An 18,212-nucleotide genomic window follows, 5' to 3' on the forward strand; every position below is an offset into this window, starting at 1 on the left:
AAATGTCGCCAGCCTGTGGACAGAGTGGCTCACGTGACAGGGACAATGACTACTTGGTCTGGACCAGTCAGATACTGGGCAGCGGCCTCACTGATAATTTGATGTGAGTTCCACAGTCTAAGGCAAGCATTTACTTTGTGCTGACCAAGTGTTGGCCTTGTGCTCAGAGCCAAGAGTCCAGATATGAACTAGACACAGTACTACCATCAAGGAGCCCATCACATTAGGAGAGGGACAGAAGGAAGAAGCCCGGCTCTGTGGAACCAGAAGGAGAGGGACCGGCTTCCAGGGAAGGGACAGAGGTTTGGTGGGTGAGCAGGGCCCGTGGGGTAGGCAGGTGCAGGAGGGCACCCGGGATGAGCATGTGCGTTGTGAAGGGCAGCAGCGCCTGAGGGGCAGGGCAGGGTCTTTGTGGGGCCAAAATGAAGCGGATACTCTTGGTGGGCTGGGACATGGGTCTGGCGGAGCAGGGGCTGGATCTTATGTGGCCTGCCTGCCAAGGGCTACCTACAGGACATGACCAGCGCCGGGCTGCAGGTGGGCCTGGGACCCTGGCGGCAGGGAGAGCAATGTGAAGGCTGTCGTAACCCCTGGACTCCCTTTCCAGGGATGCTGTGCTGTACTAACTGTACAACTGCACAATCGGGGGAGGATTCTTGCTTTAATTTCCTAGTGGTGTAATGCTCAGGGTGGACATCATTCCGGAGATGATAAATTAGCCCTGGTTTTGCTGAGCTAGCCTGGCCCTTAAATGCAGCGAGCAAACCCTCACTGAGTTGGGGCACAGGCCTGGCGGAGTGCAGGCAGCTGCAAGGACAAACCTTTCTGTGTGGTCAGAACGCACTTCGCAGGACAGAAAGCTCAGAGGGTGTCTGGGAGAATGCCCTGGGGACAGGGAGCACCCTCAGTCTCAAGGGATAAGTTTCAGCATCTTCCTTCTGCTCCTTGTGTATCGGGTCTGATGGAACAACAGGGCCTTCAGGGTCCGACATACCTGGGCTTGGATCCAGGCTCTACCACTTGTGAGCTGTGAGGCCTGGGCAAGTCAGCCTCGGTTTTTTCATCTGCCAAATGGGCACTGTACCTTCTCTGCAGGGTTTTTGAGACCATTAGAGACCTGGCATATAGTCCTCCTAGCACAGGCCCTGCTACACAGCAGGTGTCAGAGAACAGTAGCTCCTGCTGGTATCAGAGGGGGGTTATCTGTCCCAACATCAGGAGGCCCCTCCTCACATCCGCCTCCTGCTGGGAATGTCGCCCAGGCACCTTGATGGCATCCCAGATGACCACCTTGGTGTAGGTAGCAGCAGTGCACACCCTCCCCCTGCTCCTGTCTGGCAGAGAACAGCATGGTCAGCACAGCTTCCTGCCCTGCGCAGCCACCAGCCGCATCTGGTGCCCGACCTCAGGCCACCAGTGGGATGCCACCTATTCAGACCCAGCAGCTGCACCTGACTAAAAACAAAAGGCTCCCCCTCCCACTAGCCCTCCCCCCGTCCCGTGGCTGGGGTCACCCAGCCCCCTCGCCCCTTCCCTCACAGCTGCCTGGCCGCTTTTGTTCAGCATGTGAACTTCCCCGTCAGCCGAGCTCCGTGCACGGGAAGTAATCAGGGATCTTGACAAGGCTTCAAACCACAAATGCCACTACAAATTAACCAGCAGCGCTACAAAACACTACTCCTGTCAGCGTTGGAGGAGCCACTGCGCTCCAGGACCAGCCAGGCCGGCCTGCAGCCTGGCTCATTGCAGAGAGAGCCCAGCCCACCCGGGAGAAGGCCTGCGAGGTGCCTGCCGAGTCAGTCCAGAGTCCTCAGCACGCCCTCTCCAGAGTCGCTGGCTTCCAGGCCCAACGACAGGTGCTGCGGCTTTTCCTCGAGGGCCCCCTCAGCCCTGAACACACCTCACAGGCGGTGCCTCGGGACAGCAAGTGGCAGGGCACATGGAACTCTCCCTCTGGAGTCCGACTAGAGACCGGAGGCCACCCCACCAGCTTCCTAACTGCTCTATGTGAATCTGGGCAAGAGGCTTTAGTTCCCCGTCTACAGCACACAGGTCATGACAGAGCCTCTCTCCAGAGTTGAGGACTGACTGGGACATTCTCAGTAACCCCTGACCCGTCGAGGGTGCTCTAAGATGAGGGCCCTCCCAGCCTCCCTTTCCCATGCAGAAGCACCTCCTTTTCACCCTGTGGGGGGCACGGAAACTTCTTCCTTGGACGTGAGGTGCAGCCCTGTGCACATCGTGCAAGGAGCACCCTCTAGACAACAGCCTGGAGCTTAGAGTTACCCCCACTGATGCCTCAGGGTCCAAGTATCCCTGGGTCCCCTCTGGGGCCCAGGGCCCTGCCCGGTGCTGTTGGCATAGAGCAGGGACTATAGGACCAGTGCCTGCTCTTCCTCAGCCGTCCCCCTGAAGCCGAGGCGAGCGTTTGACCCTCCCCAGCAAGCAGTGTCGGCTGTTAAGGGTGGACTCAGAGGGTTGGAGATGACAACAGGAGTTGGGACAGGCGAGAGCTGTGCCCAGAGAGCTAGTTGGGCGTTTCAAAGGAGACACTCCATGCAAATATGGCTTCAATACACTCCTTTTTGGAGGCATATCAAAAGAACCCTCTTTTATTTCCATACCTTGTATAATAGCAGCTCTCCAGTCCCGAGGAGTTAGAGGAGCCTTGCTCTCAGCCCAGAGGCCCTTTGTAAAGCCACAGCCAGCTTTGTCTTCCCCTCCCAACCGGGACTGTTTCATGTGCAGGTCAGAGCATTGATGTCACTACTAGCCAGGAAAATTAGGCAGGTGAACCCTATCCTCGTTAAACAGTGACAGAGCTTAATTGTGAATTTTCTCTTCTACCCTCTCCATTCCCGGCAGTGTATCTGATTAGGGCATGTCCCTGGGACAGAGAAACCCCAGCATCTATCCAGCCTGCCCATCGTGGTTGCCAGGGCCTCCTCTCTGGGCTGGACGGGAGTCTGGCAGGAAGGGGGCAATTCAGAACCCCATTCAGACACAAAGGATCTGAGGCCCCCTTCATGGCCAGTCCCAGAGACCAGCTCTCTCATGCCTCCAGCTGCCATCAGGCACACCCCACCTTCTCCAGCCCTCAGGAAGGGGAGCTGCAGGGGCAGGTTGCCCCCCACCCCAAGCTTTGTATGCAAGTCCTTGACCTTTGGTGAAACTGGTTGGTCACTGTGGCCTCAGGTGTCTGTGTTCTATCTCCTTCCCCACCACGGTCCCTGGTTGGGTCTGGTCTGTCACCCCTCTGACTTGGACATTTCACTTGTGTGGCCTTAGGTAGCGCCTATCCTCCTCCTTGAGCCTGCTGCTCTCCCAGCAGTGACATGGGAATTCTGATTCTGACCTCGAAGGGATATTGAAGGGATTAGTCCAAGGTGTGACCTCCATAGGGACTGAGTAAACCCATATGTTGGTTCCTAAACAGCCAGCCCCTCCCCACATCACAGGACCCCTGTTCCCACCTGCAGTTTCCTTGAGATGAGCTCTTTGACCCTCTTCTGAAGGCCTGTCATCCCCTGCTACATATGACCCTGGGCAAGTCTTTGCCTTCCCTCCTCTGTGAAATGGGGTGATGATCCCCATTCTGGCATAAGGATTCCCCCAGCTAGCATGTCTCAGCGGTTGAGCATCAGCCTATGATCCAGAAGATTGTGGTTCGATTCCTGCTCAGGGCACATGTCTGGGTTGCGGGCTCGATCCCCAGTGGGGGGCATGCAGGAGGCAGCCGATCAATGACTCTCATCATTGATGTTTCCATCTCTCTCTCTCTCTCCCTCTCCTTTCCTCTCTCTGAAATCAATAAAGACATATTTTTAATTAAAAAAAGATTACTGGTTAGGCACCAGAACAAGGCACCAGAAGTGCTTTGGCTCCGCCCACCATGTAGGCTGCCCCACCCCCTTAACCCACTGCACCCACTACTATCAGCCTCAAATCGGCTCCTGGCCGCCGAGCGATCTCCACCCTGCAGCCCTGTGTAGGACGCCCACGCATCCTTGCCGCCCAGGTAATTAAGTTGATATTCCAGCAGGACTTCCCCTCCTGACCTTTTGGATACAATGTGTTTTGCTGCATCAACAAATTAACTGCAAATCAGATGCTGTCCTCATAAATGTGGGTTTCGTATCCAATGAGCATGCTCACCTGGCCCGCGCAGCTGACAGATACAAACGCCAAGGGCCAAGCAGAGGCCGTGGAGTTCCTCTCTTCTCCAGGACGTCCGTGTCAGTCACACTTTCCAGCTCACCATCGTGGTCACATCTCCCAGAGGTCACTTGGCCCCGGGTGGTGAGCTGGCAACACAGAGTCCTGGGCAGGCCCCTGTGGCTGGAGGGGAGTGTCTGTCCTTAGAAGCCCACCCGTCCTCCCATCCATCTTCTACACCAGGGACACCAAGACCTGTGATGTCCCTCCCCTTATGTCCCTCCCACTGCGCTGAGGGGAAGATCCACACTTAGGGCCTCCACCAGCCCCTCTAAGGTCCTCTCCGTCTTCATAATCGCCGTCGCTCTCGTCTCGTCGGACCACTGTGGTTCCCCTGTACCAGGCACCTGAATTCCCACTGCCCCATTTGATAGAAGAGCCCTCCTTTGTACCCCCACAGACCTCAGCACCCCTCTGGCCCCCCCATCAGAGTGGGAGCCCTGTGCCCATATAGAGCATACTCCCAGGTTTGTCAAATGAATGAACAAATGCATCATGTGCGTCTGGAAAGCACCGGGAAGAGATGCTCAGATAGGGACGGGAAGACGGCAGGCACTCTCTCCCCCAGCCCCTTCTCTAAGGCACAGCTCCCTGACAACAGAGTGACTTCAGAAGGGACAGGATTAGAAAAGCCATGTCAGGAAGGGTTCCAGATGACTTTGGAAATCTGGGTTGACAAGGATAGCACAATGGACTGAGAACACTAGCTCTGTGACCTCAGACTAGTCCCTTCACCTCTCTGGGCCTCCTGTCTCCTGTCTCTATAGCAGGGAAATAATTATTCTCTAACTTGCCTCACCAGGGGACATGAGGCTCAAAGGAAAGAAGAGAAGTAGAAAAGCTTTGAAAGGGAAACGTGTCGTATAAATAGAAGAGATTACTATTAAAATCCAGTCTCCTTCAACAGTGCCTGACTAACAGTGCACTCCCTTGGAAAACCAAGGTCCTCACAGCCACAGGGCTGCTCCGGGAAGACGTGTGGACCCAGTGGGAGGACAGGATTGATGGTCCCATTTCCTCATCAGGACTCCGGCCCGGAGCCTTGCGTGGCTGCATTGGACGCCCGCAGCATCCTCCCACCAGGGCTTGTGACTCACGTTAAGAGTCAACAGACTTAGGTCAAGTAACTCACCCAAGTGGCAGAGCCAACACTGAATGCAGCTAGAAAACGACAGAGCCATGACGTGAACCCATGTCTTTCTAACCCGAAGTTGTAGTTCTTGTGTTTTAGCCCAAATACTCTTTGTACTCTCTAAGAAAGCTATTTTTCTGTGATGGAGGTTAAATCCCACTAGACCATCCATTTTTCAAGGATAAAGGCTGTGTCTTCTCCGCATCCTGACACCACAGGGTTGTTCCTTAAAAGCGCATGGAGGAATCCTTCCAGCCTGTAGGGTGAATCTGCTTCCCTGACTGGACATGACCTTCAGGAGGGCAGCTGCTTTCAAATCTTCATGTTCACCCGTGAAACTGCCCAGGCCACCAAGGGTTTGCATATCTGAAAAGCCACCAAGTACCTGAAGGATGTCACTTCACAGAAGCAATGTGTGCCATTCCTTCGTTACAGTAGTAGAGCTGGTAGGTTGCCCAGGCCAAACAGTAGGGCTGGACACAGGGTCAGTGGCCCAGAAAGAGTGCTGAATTTTTGCTGCACGTGCTTAAAAATGCAGAGTGATGCTGAACTTACGAGTTTAGATATAGGTTCCCTGGTCATTGAGCACATGCAGGTGAACAAAGCTCCCAAGATGTGGCACAGAACTTATAGAGCTCATGGGTGGATTAACCCACACGTGAGCTCTCTTGCTACATTGAGGTGAACCTACTGAGAAAGAGCAGGTTGTTCCTAAGCCAGGAGAGAAGGCTGCACAGAAGGAAAAGATAGCCCAGGAGAAACGGAAGAAACAAAAGCTTATGGCCCAGGAGTGAATTCATAAAATAAATGCTAATAAGGTTTTTTTAAAAGGAGTTAATAGGGTTTTGCCTGTTTAGGGTGGACTATTTTTTATTTTTTATTGCAAAGCCTTCCTTTGCTGCCCTGACAGTCATTGTGAAGCTCTAAAAGGAACCAAGACAGTAGACAGCATTCCCCAGACTTGTCTGGCTGGAAACCCCCCTTTTCTGCCTTCACACGGTGCGTCTCCCTGGATGGTGTTTCTCAGACGACACCTCAGGAGACGCCAGCCTTCCACCGAGATGATTTAAGCTGGCAAGTGACATGATTGGGCGTGTGTTGTGTTCTGTTTACCTTCACTCTGGAACAAGTATGGAAGATGGGTTGGGAGGGGGAGTGGCCCGAGGCAGGGAGACCTGCTCATGTGATAGTTACTCACGTCTCCTGGCGGCGCTGTGGGGAGATCTTGGAGAGCATCATCTCGTTGAGTCTTTCTGGCAGCCCTCTCTGGTAGGAAGTGCCATTACCTGCACATACCGATGAGGAAAGTAAGGCTGGGATGGTTAAAATCAGTGGCCCATAGGAACTCAGAGGGCAGGTGGGGAGCCGAGGCTCAGTCCCATGCTGTCTCACCCCAGAGGCCGCCTCCTGAGCACTCTGCCACACTGCCCCCTGCTGGCCAGGTCATAGGTGCAGAGCAGCGAGGGCTGTGGAGCTGGAGAACTAGTGGCCCAGCGGAGGGAGGCAGATGGGGTGTGTGAGAGTGGGGCATCCCGACCGGAGCAGTGGCCTCTGCACCCGTGGAGGGTGGCTCTCCATCCCCTGTTCTTCTGCTTTCCTCCTGATGAACTGTGTAAGTTGGGAGGCTCAGGGGGTGGCATCTTCAACCCCAGGTGGCCCCCAACTAAAGAAGGCTCACTGAGCACAGGTTTGCCCACACTTCCTGTTAATGGCACAGGATCTGGGAAACTGCACTGTATTTCCACCCAGATGAACTCTCAGTGTGCCATGAGGACCCCAGTTCTCCACCAAGTCCCTTGGCGAGTTTTCCCCGCAGGCCTCTCTGATAGCCCTGTGCAGGGCACCAAGGGTCCAGGGGTGCCTGGGACACTCAGCCCCTCCCCTCCAGGAGCCGGGTTCACAGAATGAGTTCTGAGGTTTGCTCTCTGAAGGGTTCCTCCAGCCAACTGAAGCTCTAACACACTGTCCAAGAGAAACGTTATGGGAGCCATCCATGCGGGTCACACATGGAATTCTAATATATTTAACCCAGATATCCAAAATACTTCCATTTCAGCATGTAATCATCATAAAAAATTACTGAGATATTCTACATTCTTTTTTCAAGCTAAGCCTCTGAAATCCAAGGGGTGTTTTATCTTAATTCAGACTCACCACAAGTGGCCATTGGCTCCTGAAGTGGGCAGTGCAGGTCTAGGCTTTGTCAAACAATGATGTGCCCTCATGAACCTCATGGTTGAACGGGCAGGAAGCAACTGGAAGCCCCCCAGGGTTCGCTGAGGTCCGAGGTCTCAGTCTTTATTGTCCCAACTCTTTCTGCCCGGCTCCCACACTGCTCAGGGCATCTGTGTGGGCAGATCATTGAAAGGACAGAGCTTGACTCCCAAAATAAAGGACGTGAGCATAGAGCCGAGAAGTCTGTGCTCTGTTGTTTTTTATTCAAATCCTGATTTCAGCAGCCAAGCATTTTATACAAATTTTATTTGTTCATCAGACATTTATTGGGCATATGTTTTTTTCCAAGGCCCAAGGATTTAAACATTTGCGAGGTAATGGGCTCAAGTGCATGGTGACGGAAGGAGGCTTGACTTGGGGGGGTGAGCACAGTGCTATACACAGATGATGCTTTACAGAACTGTACACCTGAAACCTGTATAATTTTATTAACCAATATCATCCAGTAAATTTAATAAAATTAAGAAGAAAGAAAGATAATGGGAGGTGGGGCAGGCACTTCCTGTTTGTGAGAAGTCTCAGGCAGCAGGGAGCGCAGAAGATGTCAGTGTCTCTGGATCTGACCAGGACAGAGTCTTAAAGAGCAAGTAGATGTTTGCCAGGCTGATCAGGATTGGGTAGGGCATCCCACCCATAGGGCAGGCAGGAAACAAGGCATGAGAACCCAGGGCCACTTGGGGGTCTGCCCAGGTAAGCATGGGTGAGAAGGATCTGTGTGGGGCTCGGCAGAACCCAGGTCTTGGAGGGTTTGGAATGCCAGCCGAGACCCTTGTGCTGTCACCCAAGGATGGGTGGCAGATGGGGAGGGGTTTTGCAGCAGAAGTCTCCAAGCTGGAATGTGGCACGGTCATATTACACTTTGGCAGATCCCCCCTGGCCCATGTGGACAATGGCTGGAGGAGATCCAGGCAAGGGTGAGGCTAGAATGAAGAAATTAGCAGAATGGGGGGCCTCAGAAATGGAATGTGTGGGACCCAGGGATCAACCAGTTGATGTGAGGGCAGGGAGCAGGTGGCGTCGAGGGTGGCCCGCGGGCGGTGGCCTGGGAGACTGGATGCTTGCTCTCAGGCCGTGTGTGCAAATGCATCGAACATCTCCGTGTGTACTGATGTTGTAAGTTTCGCTTTGATACAGCCACAAAGACTCCTCCGTCCCACTCGCCCGCCGCCTCCCAAGATACAGCGCTCGAGGCCCGTGAGTAGCCGGTGGTTCTGCCCTCCCTCCTAACACTGCCTGGGCCGCTGTCTCCGCCTGACTAAACCTCCCCGGGCGTGTGAACTCGGCTGCCTTGCAAAGAAAACCGGGGATTGGGGTTTCCAGCTTCCCTCTCTGCGTGGCATGAACCGAACTTGCATTTTCTGGGCTTCTCTCTCCTTCTCGTGAAGCAGTTTAGGGACCTGCAGGTCAGAGGTGGAGGTCTCGGGGGGTATTGTGGTGTGTTTGCCATGTGTGCAGCGCTGGAGCCGATCTAGGTGGATCTGTGTGTCTGGCCAATGAGCTTCAAAGCCTTGCTCCCACCACCTCTTCTCACAAAGTCGGCAGCAGGGGCTTGGCCCTGCCAGACGGGGTTTGGAAATTCACTTGATGTCCCTCCCAAGGGTGGAGGCTACACCCCGAGAATGTGGCGCAGCTCAGACAGAGACAGGTGCTCCTCGGGTGGGCCTCACATGGAGCTCACCTTCCCATGTGATGACATGATAAACCCCCCACACCTGGCAAAGGGGTAGGCAAGAGAGGGAGACCCATCAGTGCCTTTTAGAGAAATGCTGTGGAAAAATACATATGTGGGTCCCACATTCAGCTGCGGTGAAGTCATTTTCCTTATAAGCTCAGACTTTGGCCGACCTAAGGCATAATAACTCTAGCGGGCTCCTTTGAAGTGGGAAGCTTGCCAGGACCGTTTGGTGAGGGCCGTTTACCAAGAGAAGTGTGTCTCTGTCTCATGCTCGTGCTCAAAGCGGCCACCCCGGCCACTCCTGCAAACAGGGTCAGGTTCTCGCCCTGTTGCAACCAGGGTTTCCCACAGATGGGCGTCCAAGCACCCCCCCCCCCCCACCCTCTGCAGTGCACGTGTCCAAATCCATCTGTGGAAAGTGGCGGCTGAGGGTGCAGGTGGCCAGGCCGAACTGTGTCTGTTCTTAGTCCTCGGTACACACCCAGCATTAGTGGGGTGGCAGTTCTCTGTGTGGATGTGGGAAAGCTCCAGGGTACTTTTTCCCTTCCCTTCCCTGCCATGTGGGGGAGGAAGAGGGCGAGGGTGGAGGTTGGGGGTTAGGATGCCTCTCCTGTTCCCACTCACGCGGGGTTGGCACAGCCATCCAGGGGCTGGAATGCATCCCTCACTGTCTGGAAGAAAGGCACAAGGAAACCGGTGTGGGGACAGACGGCCGCTTCTGGGTCACACCTTGTGTAACCTAGTGAGTTTCAGTACAGCCATTAGCAACAGGGATGGGGGCATAGATAGAGCTAGGCTGGACACCAGAGCTGTGTGGCTTGGGGCGAGTCCTGAAGCTCCCTGAGCCCCACTTCTCTCTGTAATATACCCTCATTCACAGAGGGGTTTGTGAGTCTGAGCGCAGATGACATTTGTAAAGTCCCCAGCACAGTGCCTGACTCACAGTAGCATTCGGTCTTCCTAATGGGTTTTTTAATCTTACAACTTCTAGGGAGTGACACAGTTTCTCAATAACTATCATTCACTAGGACTTTTCTAGTCAGCAGATCATTCTCAGGCAGATTGTCTGGTTAAACCTCACAGTCTCTCTGTGACGGAGGCACTATTTCCACCCAGTTTAGAGATGAGAAAACCGATGCTTGGTGACCTGGCCCAAGTCCCTCAGCTGCAGATAGGAGTCACCAGACTCGAGAACCCATGCTCTCTCCAGCACGCCAAGGTCCTGGGAGCTCCATCTCTGTTTCCGTGGAGTCCGTCTTAGTATAAAGTACGTGGCAGAGCCTTCATTGAGGAAACAGTAACCAGCAGCCAGCTGGGCTTCTGTGTAGTCTCCAGGGCAGTATTAGGTCCTGGCAGGGATACAGGGGTGAAGAGAATTAACATTTATTGAGCACTTTTTATGTGCCTGGGACTGTGCTAGTACTTGTATAATTATTTGTTTTACAGCAGCCTAGAGGAGGCAGGTGCTGTTTCCCCAATTTGCAGCTGAGACCACAGAGGTGGTAAGAGGCCCAGTCAACCTCTGAGCCCAGTCCTGCCTCTGCCCTGCCTCTCCTTGCCCTTCACCAGGCAGCCTCGCCTAAGCCAAAGTCATCCAATAGGTAGTGCTCAGAATTCCCGAGAGAGCCCTGGGACTCAAGGCAAGCAGGGACTCTTAGAAAGTGCCATGCAGGTCAGGGTTGTCTGGTGTTGGAGACGACTCTGTCATCTTGCCAGTGTGGGCACTGTTGCAGAGTGGGGTAGAGAGGAGCCACATCCTCTAGCAACTAAGGGCATGGGAATGCAAACGTGGCCCTGATAAAAGCCTTCCTCTATACTGGAGCAGGAGGCAGCTAGCCCCACACTCGGGGCTACACTCCTCTTGCTCCCCCTAGGTTATGGTGCACCAAAGAGGGAGCGTGCTAGCAGAGCCAGCTCTCCTGGGCTTTGATGTCAGAGAGGCCTGCCCTGGTTTAAATCACAGCTTGGCCACTAACTGGCTGTGTCACTTGGGCAAGACACTTACCTTCTCTGAGCCCTAGTTTCATCACCTAGTTAGCAGCACCTACCTGGTGAGGGTAATGAGGTCATATGTGGTTAGTGCCTAGCACAGTCCCTGGCATAAAGTGGGCATGTATACTCAACTTCTCCCACTCCGAACACCTTCTGCCAAGCAGGGTCATTGTGGGTTACTTTGGGAATCCTTGGTTTGTGCTTTCTGGGCCCTGTGGTCCCCGGTGCCCTTGGGTCTGTTCTCTCCACTGCACTATGCAAACATGTCCGGGGAGCACCACTGTACACTAGCGGTGAACCTGGAAGACATGGGATATGGAACCCCTCAAGGACCTCAAAGAGGATGGTCTGACAAGCTCCCATGTCAGGAGCCTCTGGCCTCCAGCTGGGCTTTGCCAGGTCACCTAGCTGCGGACGTTCTGGGCAGGAGAGCGGCCACCGGCCCAGCATGGCAGAGCATGGAGGCCAGGCACCCAGCCTTTCTGGAAGGAGCTTTGTAGCCTGGCACCTGTAGCTGGAGTTCAGATGTTGCCAGAGGATTTAGATTTTCTTTTTAAAAATAGAAAAAGGCCAAAGCAGAAGAAAGCCTTGCTGGTGTCTGGTGGACTGAGGGGCGTGGGCCGGGCGTGCGGGGAGAGGCAGGCTGTGCTCGGCTACATGAGAAGCGCTTTGTAAGCTCTGTATTTATTACTTCTTGCTCACCATTAAAATCAAATGTACTCGGTGCTTTTGTATTCAATACACATTTAACCCTGCCGACTTAGATTTCTCAGGTTTTAAATCCGGTGGGGAATTGGCTGGTTTCCCAACTTTCCCCTCAAGTCCCCCTTGAACAGAGCTCAAAATCCCTGTTTAGCATTTTCTCCCCTGGCGCTGCTGGGATCCTCACACTGGTGGGGCCCGTCGCTGTTGTGCGGGCGCGCATGTGGTTTCTTCCCTCACCCCCAGCCCCCATCCTTCCCAAGCACCCCAGAAAGACGATGTGATTGCTGAAATATGACGGGCCAGTCTTGTGATTCGGGCTTAATTAAACCATTTTGTCTCTGTGTGTCTGCCTGGTTTCGGCTCTAACTGTGGGTCTACGGCCGTGTGTGTGTGTGTGTGTGTGTGTGTGTGTGTGTGTGTGTGATTGGTACATGTGTCTTCACCTCTTGTGTGTGTCTCTGTGAGTGTGCATTTGTGTACATGTCGGCATCTCGAGGCCTCTGCATGTTTCTGGATGGTTGTCTGTGAGTGTGATTTTGTGTCCGCCTTTGTCCACACCCATCAGGTGTGTGCGACTCTGGGTGTGTCTAATGGTGCAGTGTAGGTGACGGACTGTCGGGGTCCGCTGTGCCTTCCTCTCCCCCTCCCCCGCCCCCTCCCTCCCCGCCCCCTCCCGCTCTGTCTGTTTTATCTTCCCTAATGAAGCAGTCTTCTCCATCGATCCTGCTGATTGCCAACCCATTCCTTTTGTTTGTTGGCGCTGAGCCATTCAGCGGCACTCTGACAGCTCAGCTCGTCTAATTAGCTCTGTTGTTCTTTTTCCCCATGTTTCACCACGTTGCAAGTTCAGTCGAGGTTGCCACAAACTTAATCCCCCCATTTCAGCCACAAGTTCACATTCCTCACCCGCCTCTATTGTAGCAGGGAGCAGCCATGTGCAGGGACAGGCTGACAGGCCTTCATGTCTGCCCTTTCCTGAAACCCCCACCCCAGGCCCCCGGGGCAGGGCAGAGCTGCTCTGTCGCCCACAGCACACCCGCCTTGGTGGTGAGAAGTCGGTGGGGAGCATTCCAACCAGGTGATCCTGTTTACCAGCTGCCTCTGGCTCTGATCCGGGAAACCAGTTCATGGTCAGAATGGGTGGGGGTGTCTCCACTCGTGTATCCAGCAAACGGTGACTGGATGTCTGCTCTGAGGCTGCACTGCTCTAATAACAGTGATAATAATAGCAATGTTATTAGGCACTTCTTAGATTCCCAGCAGCTGCATTTACTAGTTTCCAAAAATCTTGCTGAGTGACCACTCGAATACCAGACACTGAGCAGGATGCTAGACGAGGGTAAGGCCAACACCACTCAAACCTTCTGATTCAGAGACACACACACCCACTCATACACTCTGCTTCTGTTTGTTATTGACAAACTCCTGGAGAAGCAAGGTGAGCATTTATGGAGCCCCACTGTGTGCCAGAGCCCATGCTGGCCCTCTCAGTGGGTCTTCACGGTAGCCCCTCAGAGGAAGACAGCGAGTTTGGTGGGATGCACTTGGCCTTTTTTTTGCCACATCTCTGAGTTGCCAGAGGAGGCTGCGATCAGACTGGCCAATTCACAGGAAAAACTTAGATCAGACACGCGGAGACCTGAGGGCTTGATCAGCCTCTATGAAGACTTGTCTTGTGTGCAGCCAGCTTCTGTCATCTGTGTTCTAAGCCAGTGTGCTGTGTGGCCTACAAATTGTGGGGGGGGGGGGGGGGTTCAGAGAAGAGGGTGAGCAGGAATGGAGCCTGTGTGCTCCCCTTCCCTGTCCTGTTCGAGAACCTCAGCCATTCCTACCTGGTCCCTCGGCTGCGGAGAGAGAGCAGGCCCCCTGCACTGGACTCCGTCATCTTATTGGCAACAAAATTCACAAGTGGACTTTCTTAGCTTAGCTCTCCGGGCTCTCTCTGGCCTTGGAAATGTTCAGAGATGACAGTGCCAAATTTAAAGCCTTGTAATGTTGATTAAACCAAATGAGTGTCCTTCTAGGGGCATCTAGAAATTCTCAGCCTAATTCCCATCACGGGCTCCTCTCGGGGAGAGGGTATCTTTCTGTGGGCCCTCGTCTTGGCTTTCAGCGGCAGCAGATCATGAAAAAAAGAAACCACCTTGCCACTGCAGCCCACTGTGGATGAGGAAGCTGTATGCTTCGCTGTCAGGCACCCCGCCCCACCCCCGGTGTAGCAGCCCCAGGGTGCGTGGCCCTGCTCAGGACTGCGCAGGATGCCCTGGGCAGTAGAAGGTGCAGCACTCGAATGCTGTTATATGCTTGCTTCCTTCTCATTTAGAGAGGAAAATAAACATCTTGTAATTCAGCTGTAAAAAGAACAAAATAAGCATGTGAACCCTAAAAACAAAGTCTGAGTGAAACCTTTTCGTTCTGTGAAACGGGTTTCTGGGTTCTAGAAGGAAGCGAGGCGGCCTTGTCATGATGGGGCCTCTGCTCCAGATCCTGTGTGGACAGAACCTCACTGCACCCTCATGGCAGCCCTGGGAGGAGGCAGGGGCCTGTCCCCAACCTACAGATGATGACACCACGCTCTCAGGAGCCTTTCCTGATTGAGTAGAACCCCAGCTCAAGTGTGGCGGTGTTTTCGTGATAAGCAGAGCCTTTGTAGCCCATACCGCAAAGATCCCTAACATTTATCTTGGAGATGCTTATCCAAAACTTCAGGATGTTCTTGTATGGCTTTTCCAACTCACTCCTTCTTGGGGGTTTCCCCCTGTGCCCCTTGTAGGTGCGCCCACCCCGTCCACACGTCGTTAAGAGACCGAAGAGCAACATCACCGTGGAAGGCCGAAGGACATCTGTCCCAAGCCCTGAGCAGTAAGTACCCCATGGCTCCCTCCCCTCTGTCTGCAGAAACCGAGCGGGGCCAGCACTTTTGGAACCCGTGCCCAGCTGGCCTTTGAAAGGCTTCCCTGGAGCCAGAGTGGGCATTTCACAAAGAGGTCAGTCAAGAGCAGGGCTTAGTCTTCAGTGCCTGCTTCTACTAGCAGTTGTCACACCAGTGGGAGGCCCCAGAGGCCAAAGAGCTGGCCACCCGGGCTGGGCTGGGCTGGGCTGGGTTTTGAGTGGTGATGCCCAAAAGGCACTGGGACAGGCTCCAGAGAAGGTCCCAGGCCTTTTCTGATGCTGAAGATGTAGGGTCGGGAGGAGAGAGTTAGGTCAAGTAGGTGATTTATTGAGGGCCTGCACCCCTCCTTAACCTGGGGCGCTTGAAGTCTCTGGAGCCAGGTGTATACACAGGACTACCCTACCCACTGCCCCACCCCCACTTTGCTCACCTATGCCAAAGCATATCTGTTATCTCGGCTTTGCTCTAATTCCTCCCCTCAGGCCCAGAAGTCCTGGGACAGGCACTGCGGTTTATACCTAGCATTGGACACACCTTAGAGTCACTTGCTGGATAGATGTTGGATAGATGAGGTAAATGGTGAGGCAGGTGAACAAGTAGTGGCCAGAGCTGCCTGGATGGGGTGAGGCTTAAAGCTGCACACCCCCCATCTGGAGAAGGGACCACTGCTCCCATCAGAGGGGTGCACTGCTTCCCTTGGTGCCCAAGGCACACAGCCCAGACAGCTCAGCAGCTGCACACTGGCTTCCTGTGATTCCTTGAGAAAGTTCATGAGTCCATCTTGGTCGGGTTATTTGGGAAACAAAAAACATTGCCCCCAAGGACCCTGAAGTCCCTTGGGTGAAAAGGGGAACACTCCTCACATGTGCTCTACTCCCAGAAGAGGTCTCAGAAGTGTAGGGAGTGGGAGCCCCAGCCAGAAAAGGAGCCACAGGGAAGAAAGGATTCTCACACGTCAGGCTGTGGCCTAACCCAGGTTGCAGTACACTTCAGCTCCTCCAGGACTCTCCGGTTTACAACGCCGTGTTGGTTGAGACTGTTGTGATATAGAACCAGCCTACCTAGGAAGCCCCCAAACCTTGCCCAGAAGCCTGTAGGGGGGAGAGAGAGAGAGAGAGGGAGAGAGTGAGTGTGTGTGTGTGTGTATGTGTGTCTTCCTGCCTGCCTGTCTTTCTGTCTACCTTGGGAGATAGTTGTTTATGCACAATTTGGCAAGAGGACTCCTGAAGTTGGGTGCAGGCTTAACTTTTGCTCTGACAATAGGACGGTGGGAATCTTGAGCACTAGGTCCCTGGCCAGGCCTGGTATGGATTATGATTGCCCCCTTGTGGAGAAAACGCAGCATGGCGTCAGTTCCTCAGACCCTGAAGATTTTTCCCTGGGGGGATGAAATCAGTCACTTTTCTTTAAAGCCACCACTTTAAATCTGGGCTAAATCTTTCGGCCACTGCACTGACCACGGTAGAGGGCCACAGGCCTGTCGATGTTGACATGCGAACCCAGAATTTCCCTGCACAGCACAGAACCACCCAGACCAACACCACTGCGCGTGCTGCAGATGAGCATTACCCACTCTGTGGCCAGGTTCCCAGTTAGAGGCTGGGCTTCCTAATCGCGTCTGTTTTGTGGTTGCTTTTCCAGCCTCTAGTGTGTGCCAGAGATCCAGTGTCTGGTAATCCCAGCCTCCTGGCTGTGACCAGAATTGTGTCGGTATCACTTTTTGTTTCTTTTTGCAATCTGCCTCATTTTCAATGTCCGTTCGGGAAACGTGGGGTTGCAATGAACCACTGGCAGCCAGGGGGCTGGCTTAGTGGGTTGGCAAACTGGCAATGATAAAAAAACGGCGGGTTCTCTGTGGCTGTGCATCACCGATAGAGAGGTGCACTTTGGGATGTCATTCCAAGAGTTTCTGTTCACGTTGTTTATTGGGGTGGGAGGGTGGGGGCTGTTCCCCCATAATGCCAGTGACATTCTGGTGCAGCGGGGTGTTTTCCCTCTGTCCGCCCCCCCACCCCCACTCCCCCACTTCCAAATGCCGTGTCACAACAGCACTTGGATGTGTTTTTCTCAACTGTCATCAGCTCCAGCTGGCAAGACCAAGTTCTTGAAACACAGGAAGCATCCAGCGGAAAATATTTTAATAAAACAGACTCCTCATAAAATATTGTTCTAGGGAGGAAAGAAACCAGTTCCTCCAATCTGTCAGCATTGTGTTGGGAGACGCGAGAAGACAAGCCAGCAGGCAGGAGCCTGATCCTACGGGGCCTTTGTTTGGGGGGAAGGGGGGCTGTTCTGCACACGGATTGGTGCCTGGCCCTTTAATCTGGCCTGGATTTTCTTGAATCATGGATCAGTGTCTCCACCAGGAATACCTAAGTGCATCAGAAACGCAGAGGATTTGGGTAACCAGAAGAGATACGGGATCTTTGAAGTGGAGGGAGGGATTCAGTCCTCCTGACTTCTTGCCCCAGCTCTCACTTCCAAATAACACATTAAATAATCAACTTTGTGGACAGCGAGATGGAGCTGATTAAGAACAAGACGGTCTCCACAGCCTCCTGCCCAAGTCGCTCAGCGTCTGGAACTCATCAAGCCCAGTAGCATCGGCCGCCAGCTCTCTGCCAGCCCATCTACTGAAGTCTGTTTCTCCCTTTCCAGATGATGTCCATCTGTCCATTCATGTGTCCATTTGTTCGGCAGATATCTTTGAAAACCTACTAGGTGTGAGTTACTTAGGGTTTTGAAAAGAGACGTTTAAAGGGAATCACTGTACTGACTCTTGTGGACTTGAATTTTCCCAAAAGGAAATTTTTCCTATGTCAAATTTTCTTCCTGAACCTACAGTAGCTACCCTAGCCCCTTAAAACCATTTGTGGCAATTGGAAGATCACTTCAGAGAGACTTCTGGGGAAAGCATTCCCTCTGTTTTCCAGTTAACATTAGCTAATTAATATTCACTGACTATTTCTCCCGGGGAACTCTTAGCTACTTCCATTATTATTCAGAACGAGGCTGCCAGGCTGCCAGTGAGCACTCCCCAGGGTACCAATTGGTGTTGGGAGGGATCAGGCCGCAGGGCTGAGGGTCAGAGGCCACTCAGCTGCAAGTACAGCCACCCAGCAACTCTTGTATCTGGACCCTCTTAGGCGGGTGTTTGTTTCTCCTTCCACAGAACAGGGACTCCGGTTCAGAAAATGTATCTGACCCGTGTCCCAGGGTCTTCCAGTTCGAAAGGGGCAGGGCCAGGCCTCCCTGTGCTGCTTGATTTTATTCTCTGTTACACTCTGCTCCCCATGGGCGTCCCCTGTCTGTCTGGCTTTGCCTAGACAGCTCTGGGTCCTAAGATGACTGTCCCCCACACCACC

The 18,212-nt window shown here is 53.5% G+C and overlaps 1 protein-coding gene across 7 annotated transcripts in view; it reads left to right on the forward strand.

Annotated features, from left to right (window-relative positions):
- DENND1A (DENN domain containing 1A) overlaps positions 1 to 18,212 on the forward strand; it is a 405,631-nt gene that overhangs the window by 372,203 nt on the left and 15,216 nt on the right. For 6 of the 7 annotated variants that reach the window (XM_081150732.1, XM_081150734.1, XM_081150736.1 and 3 more), the window contains one exon: positions 14,728 to 14,816. In XM_081150732.1, coding sequence (XP_081006858.1) covers positions 14,728 to 14,816 — 89 coding nt within the window. Of the gene's footprint in view, positions 1 to 8,716; positions 8,777 to 14,727; positions 14,817 to 18,212 lie in introns of all 7 variants that reach the window. The other variant, XM_081150738.1, reaches the window with a different exon arrangement.

This window comes from Miniopterus schreibersii (assembly GCF_964146895.1).
Source record: "Miniopterus schreibersii genome assembly, chromosome: 11".
Lineage (NCBI taxonomy): Eukaryota > Metazoa > Chordata > Mammalia > Chiroptera > Miniopteridae > Miniopterus > Miniopterus schreibersii.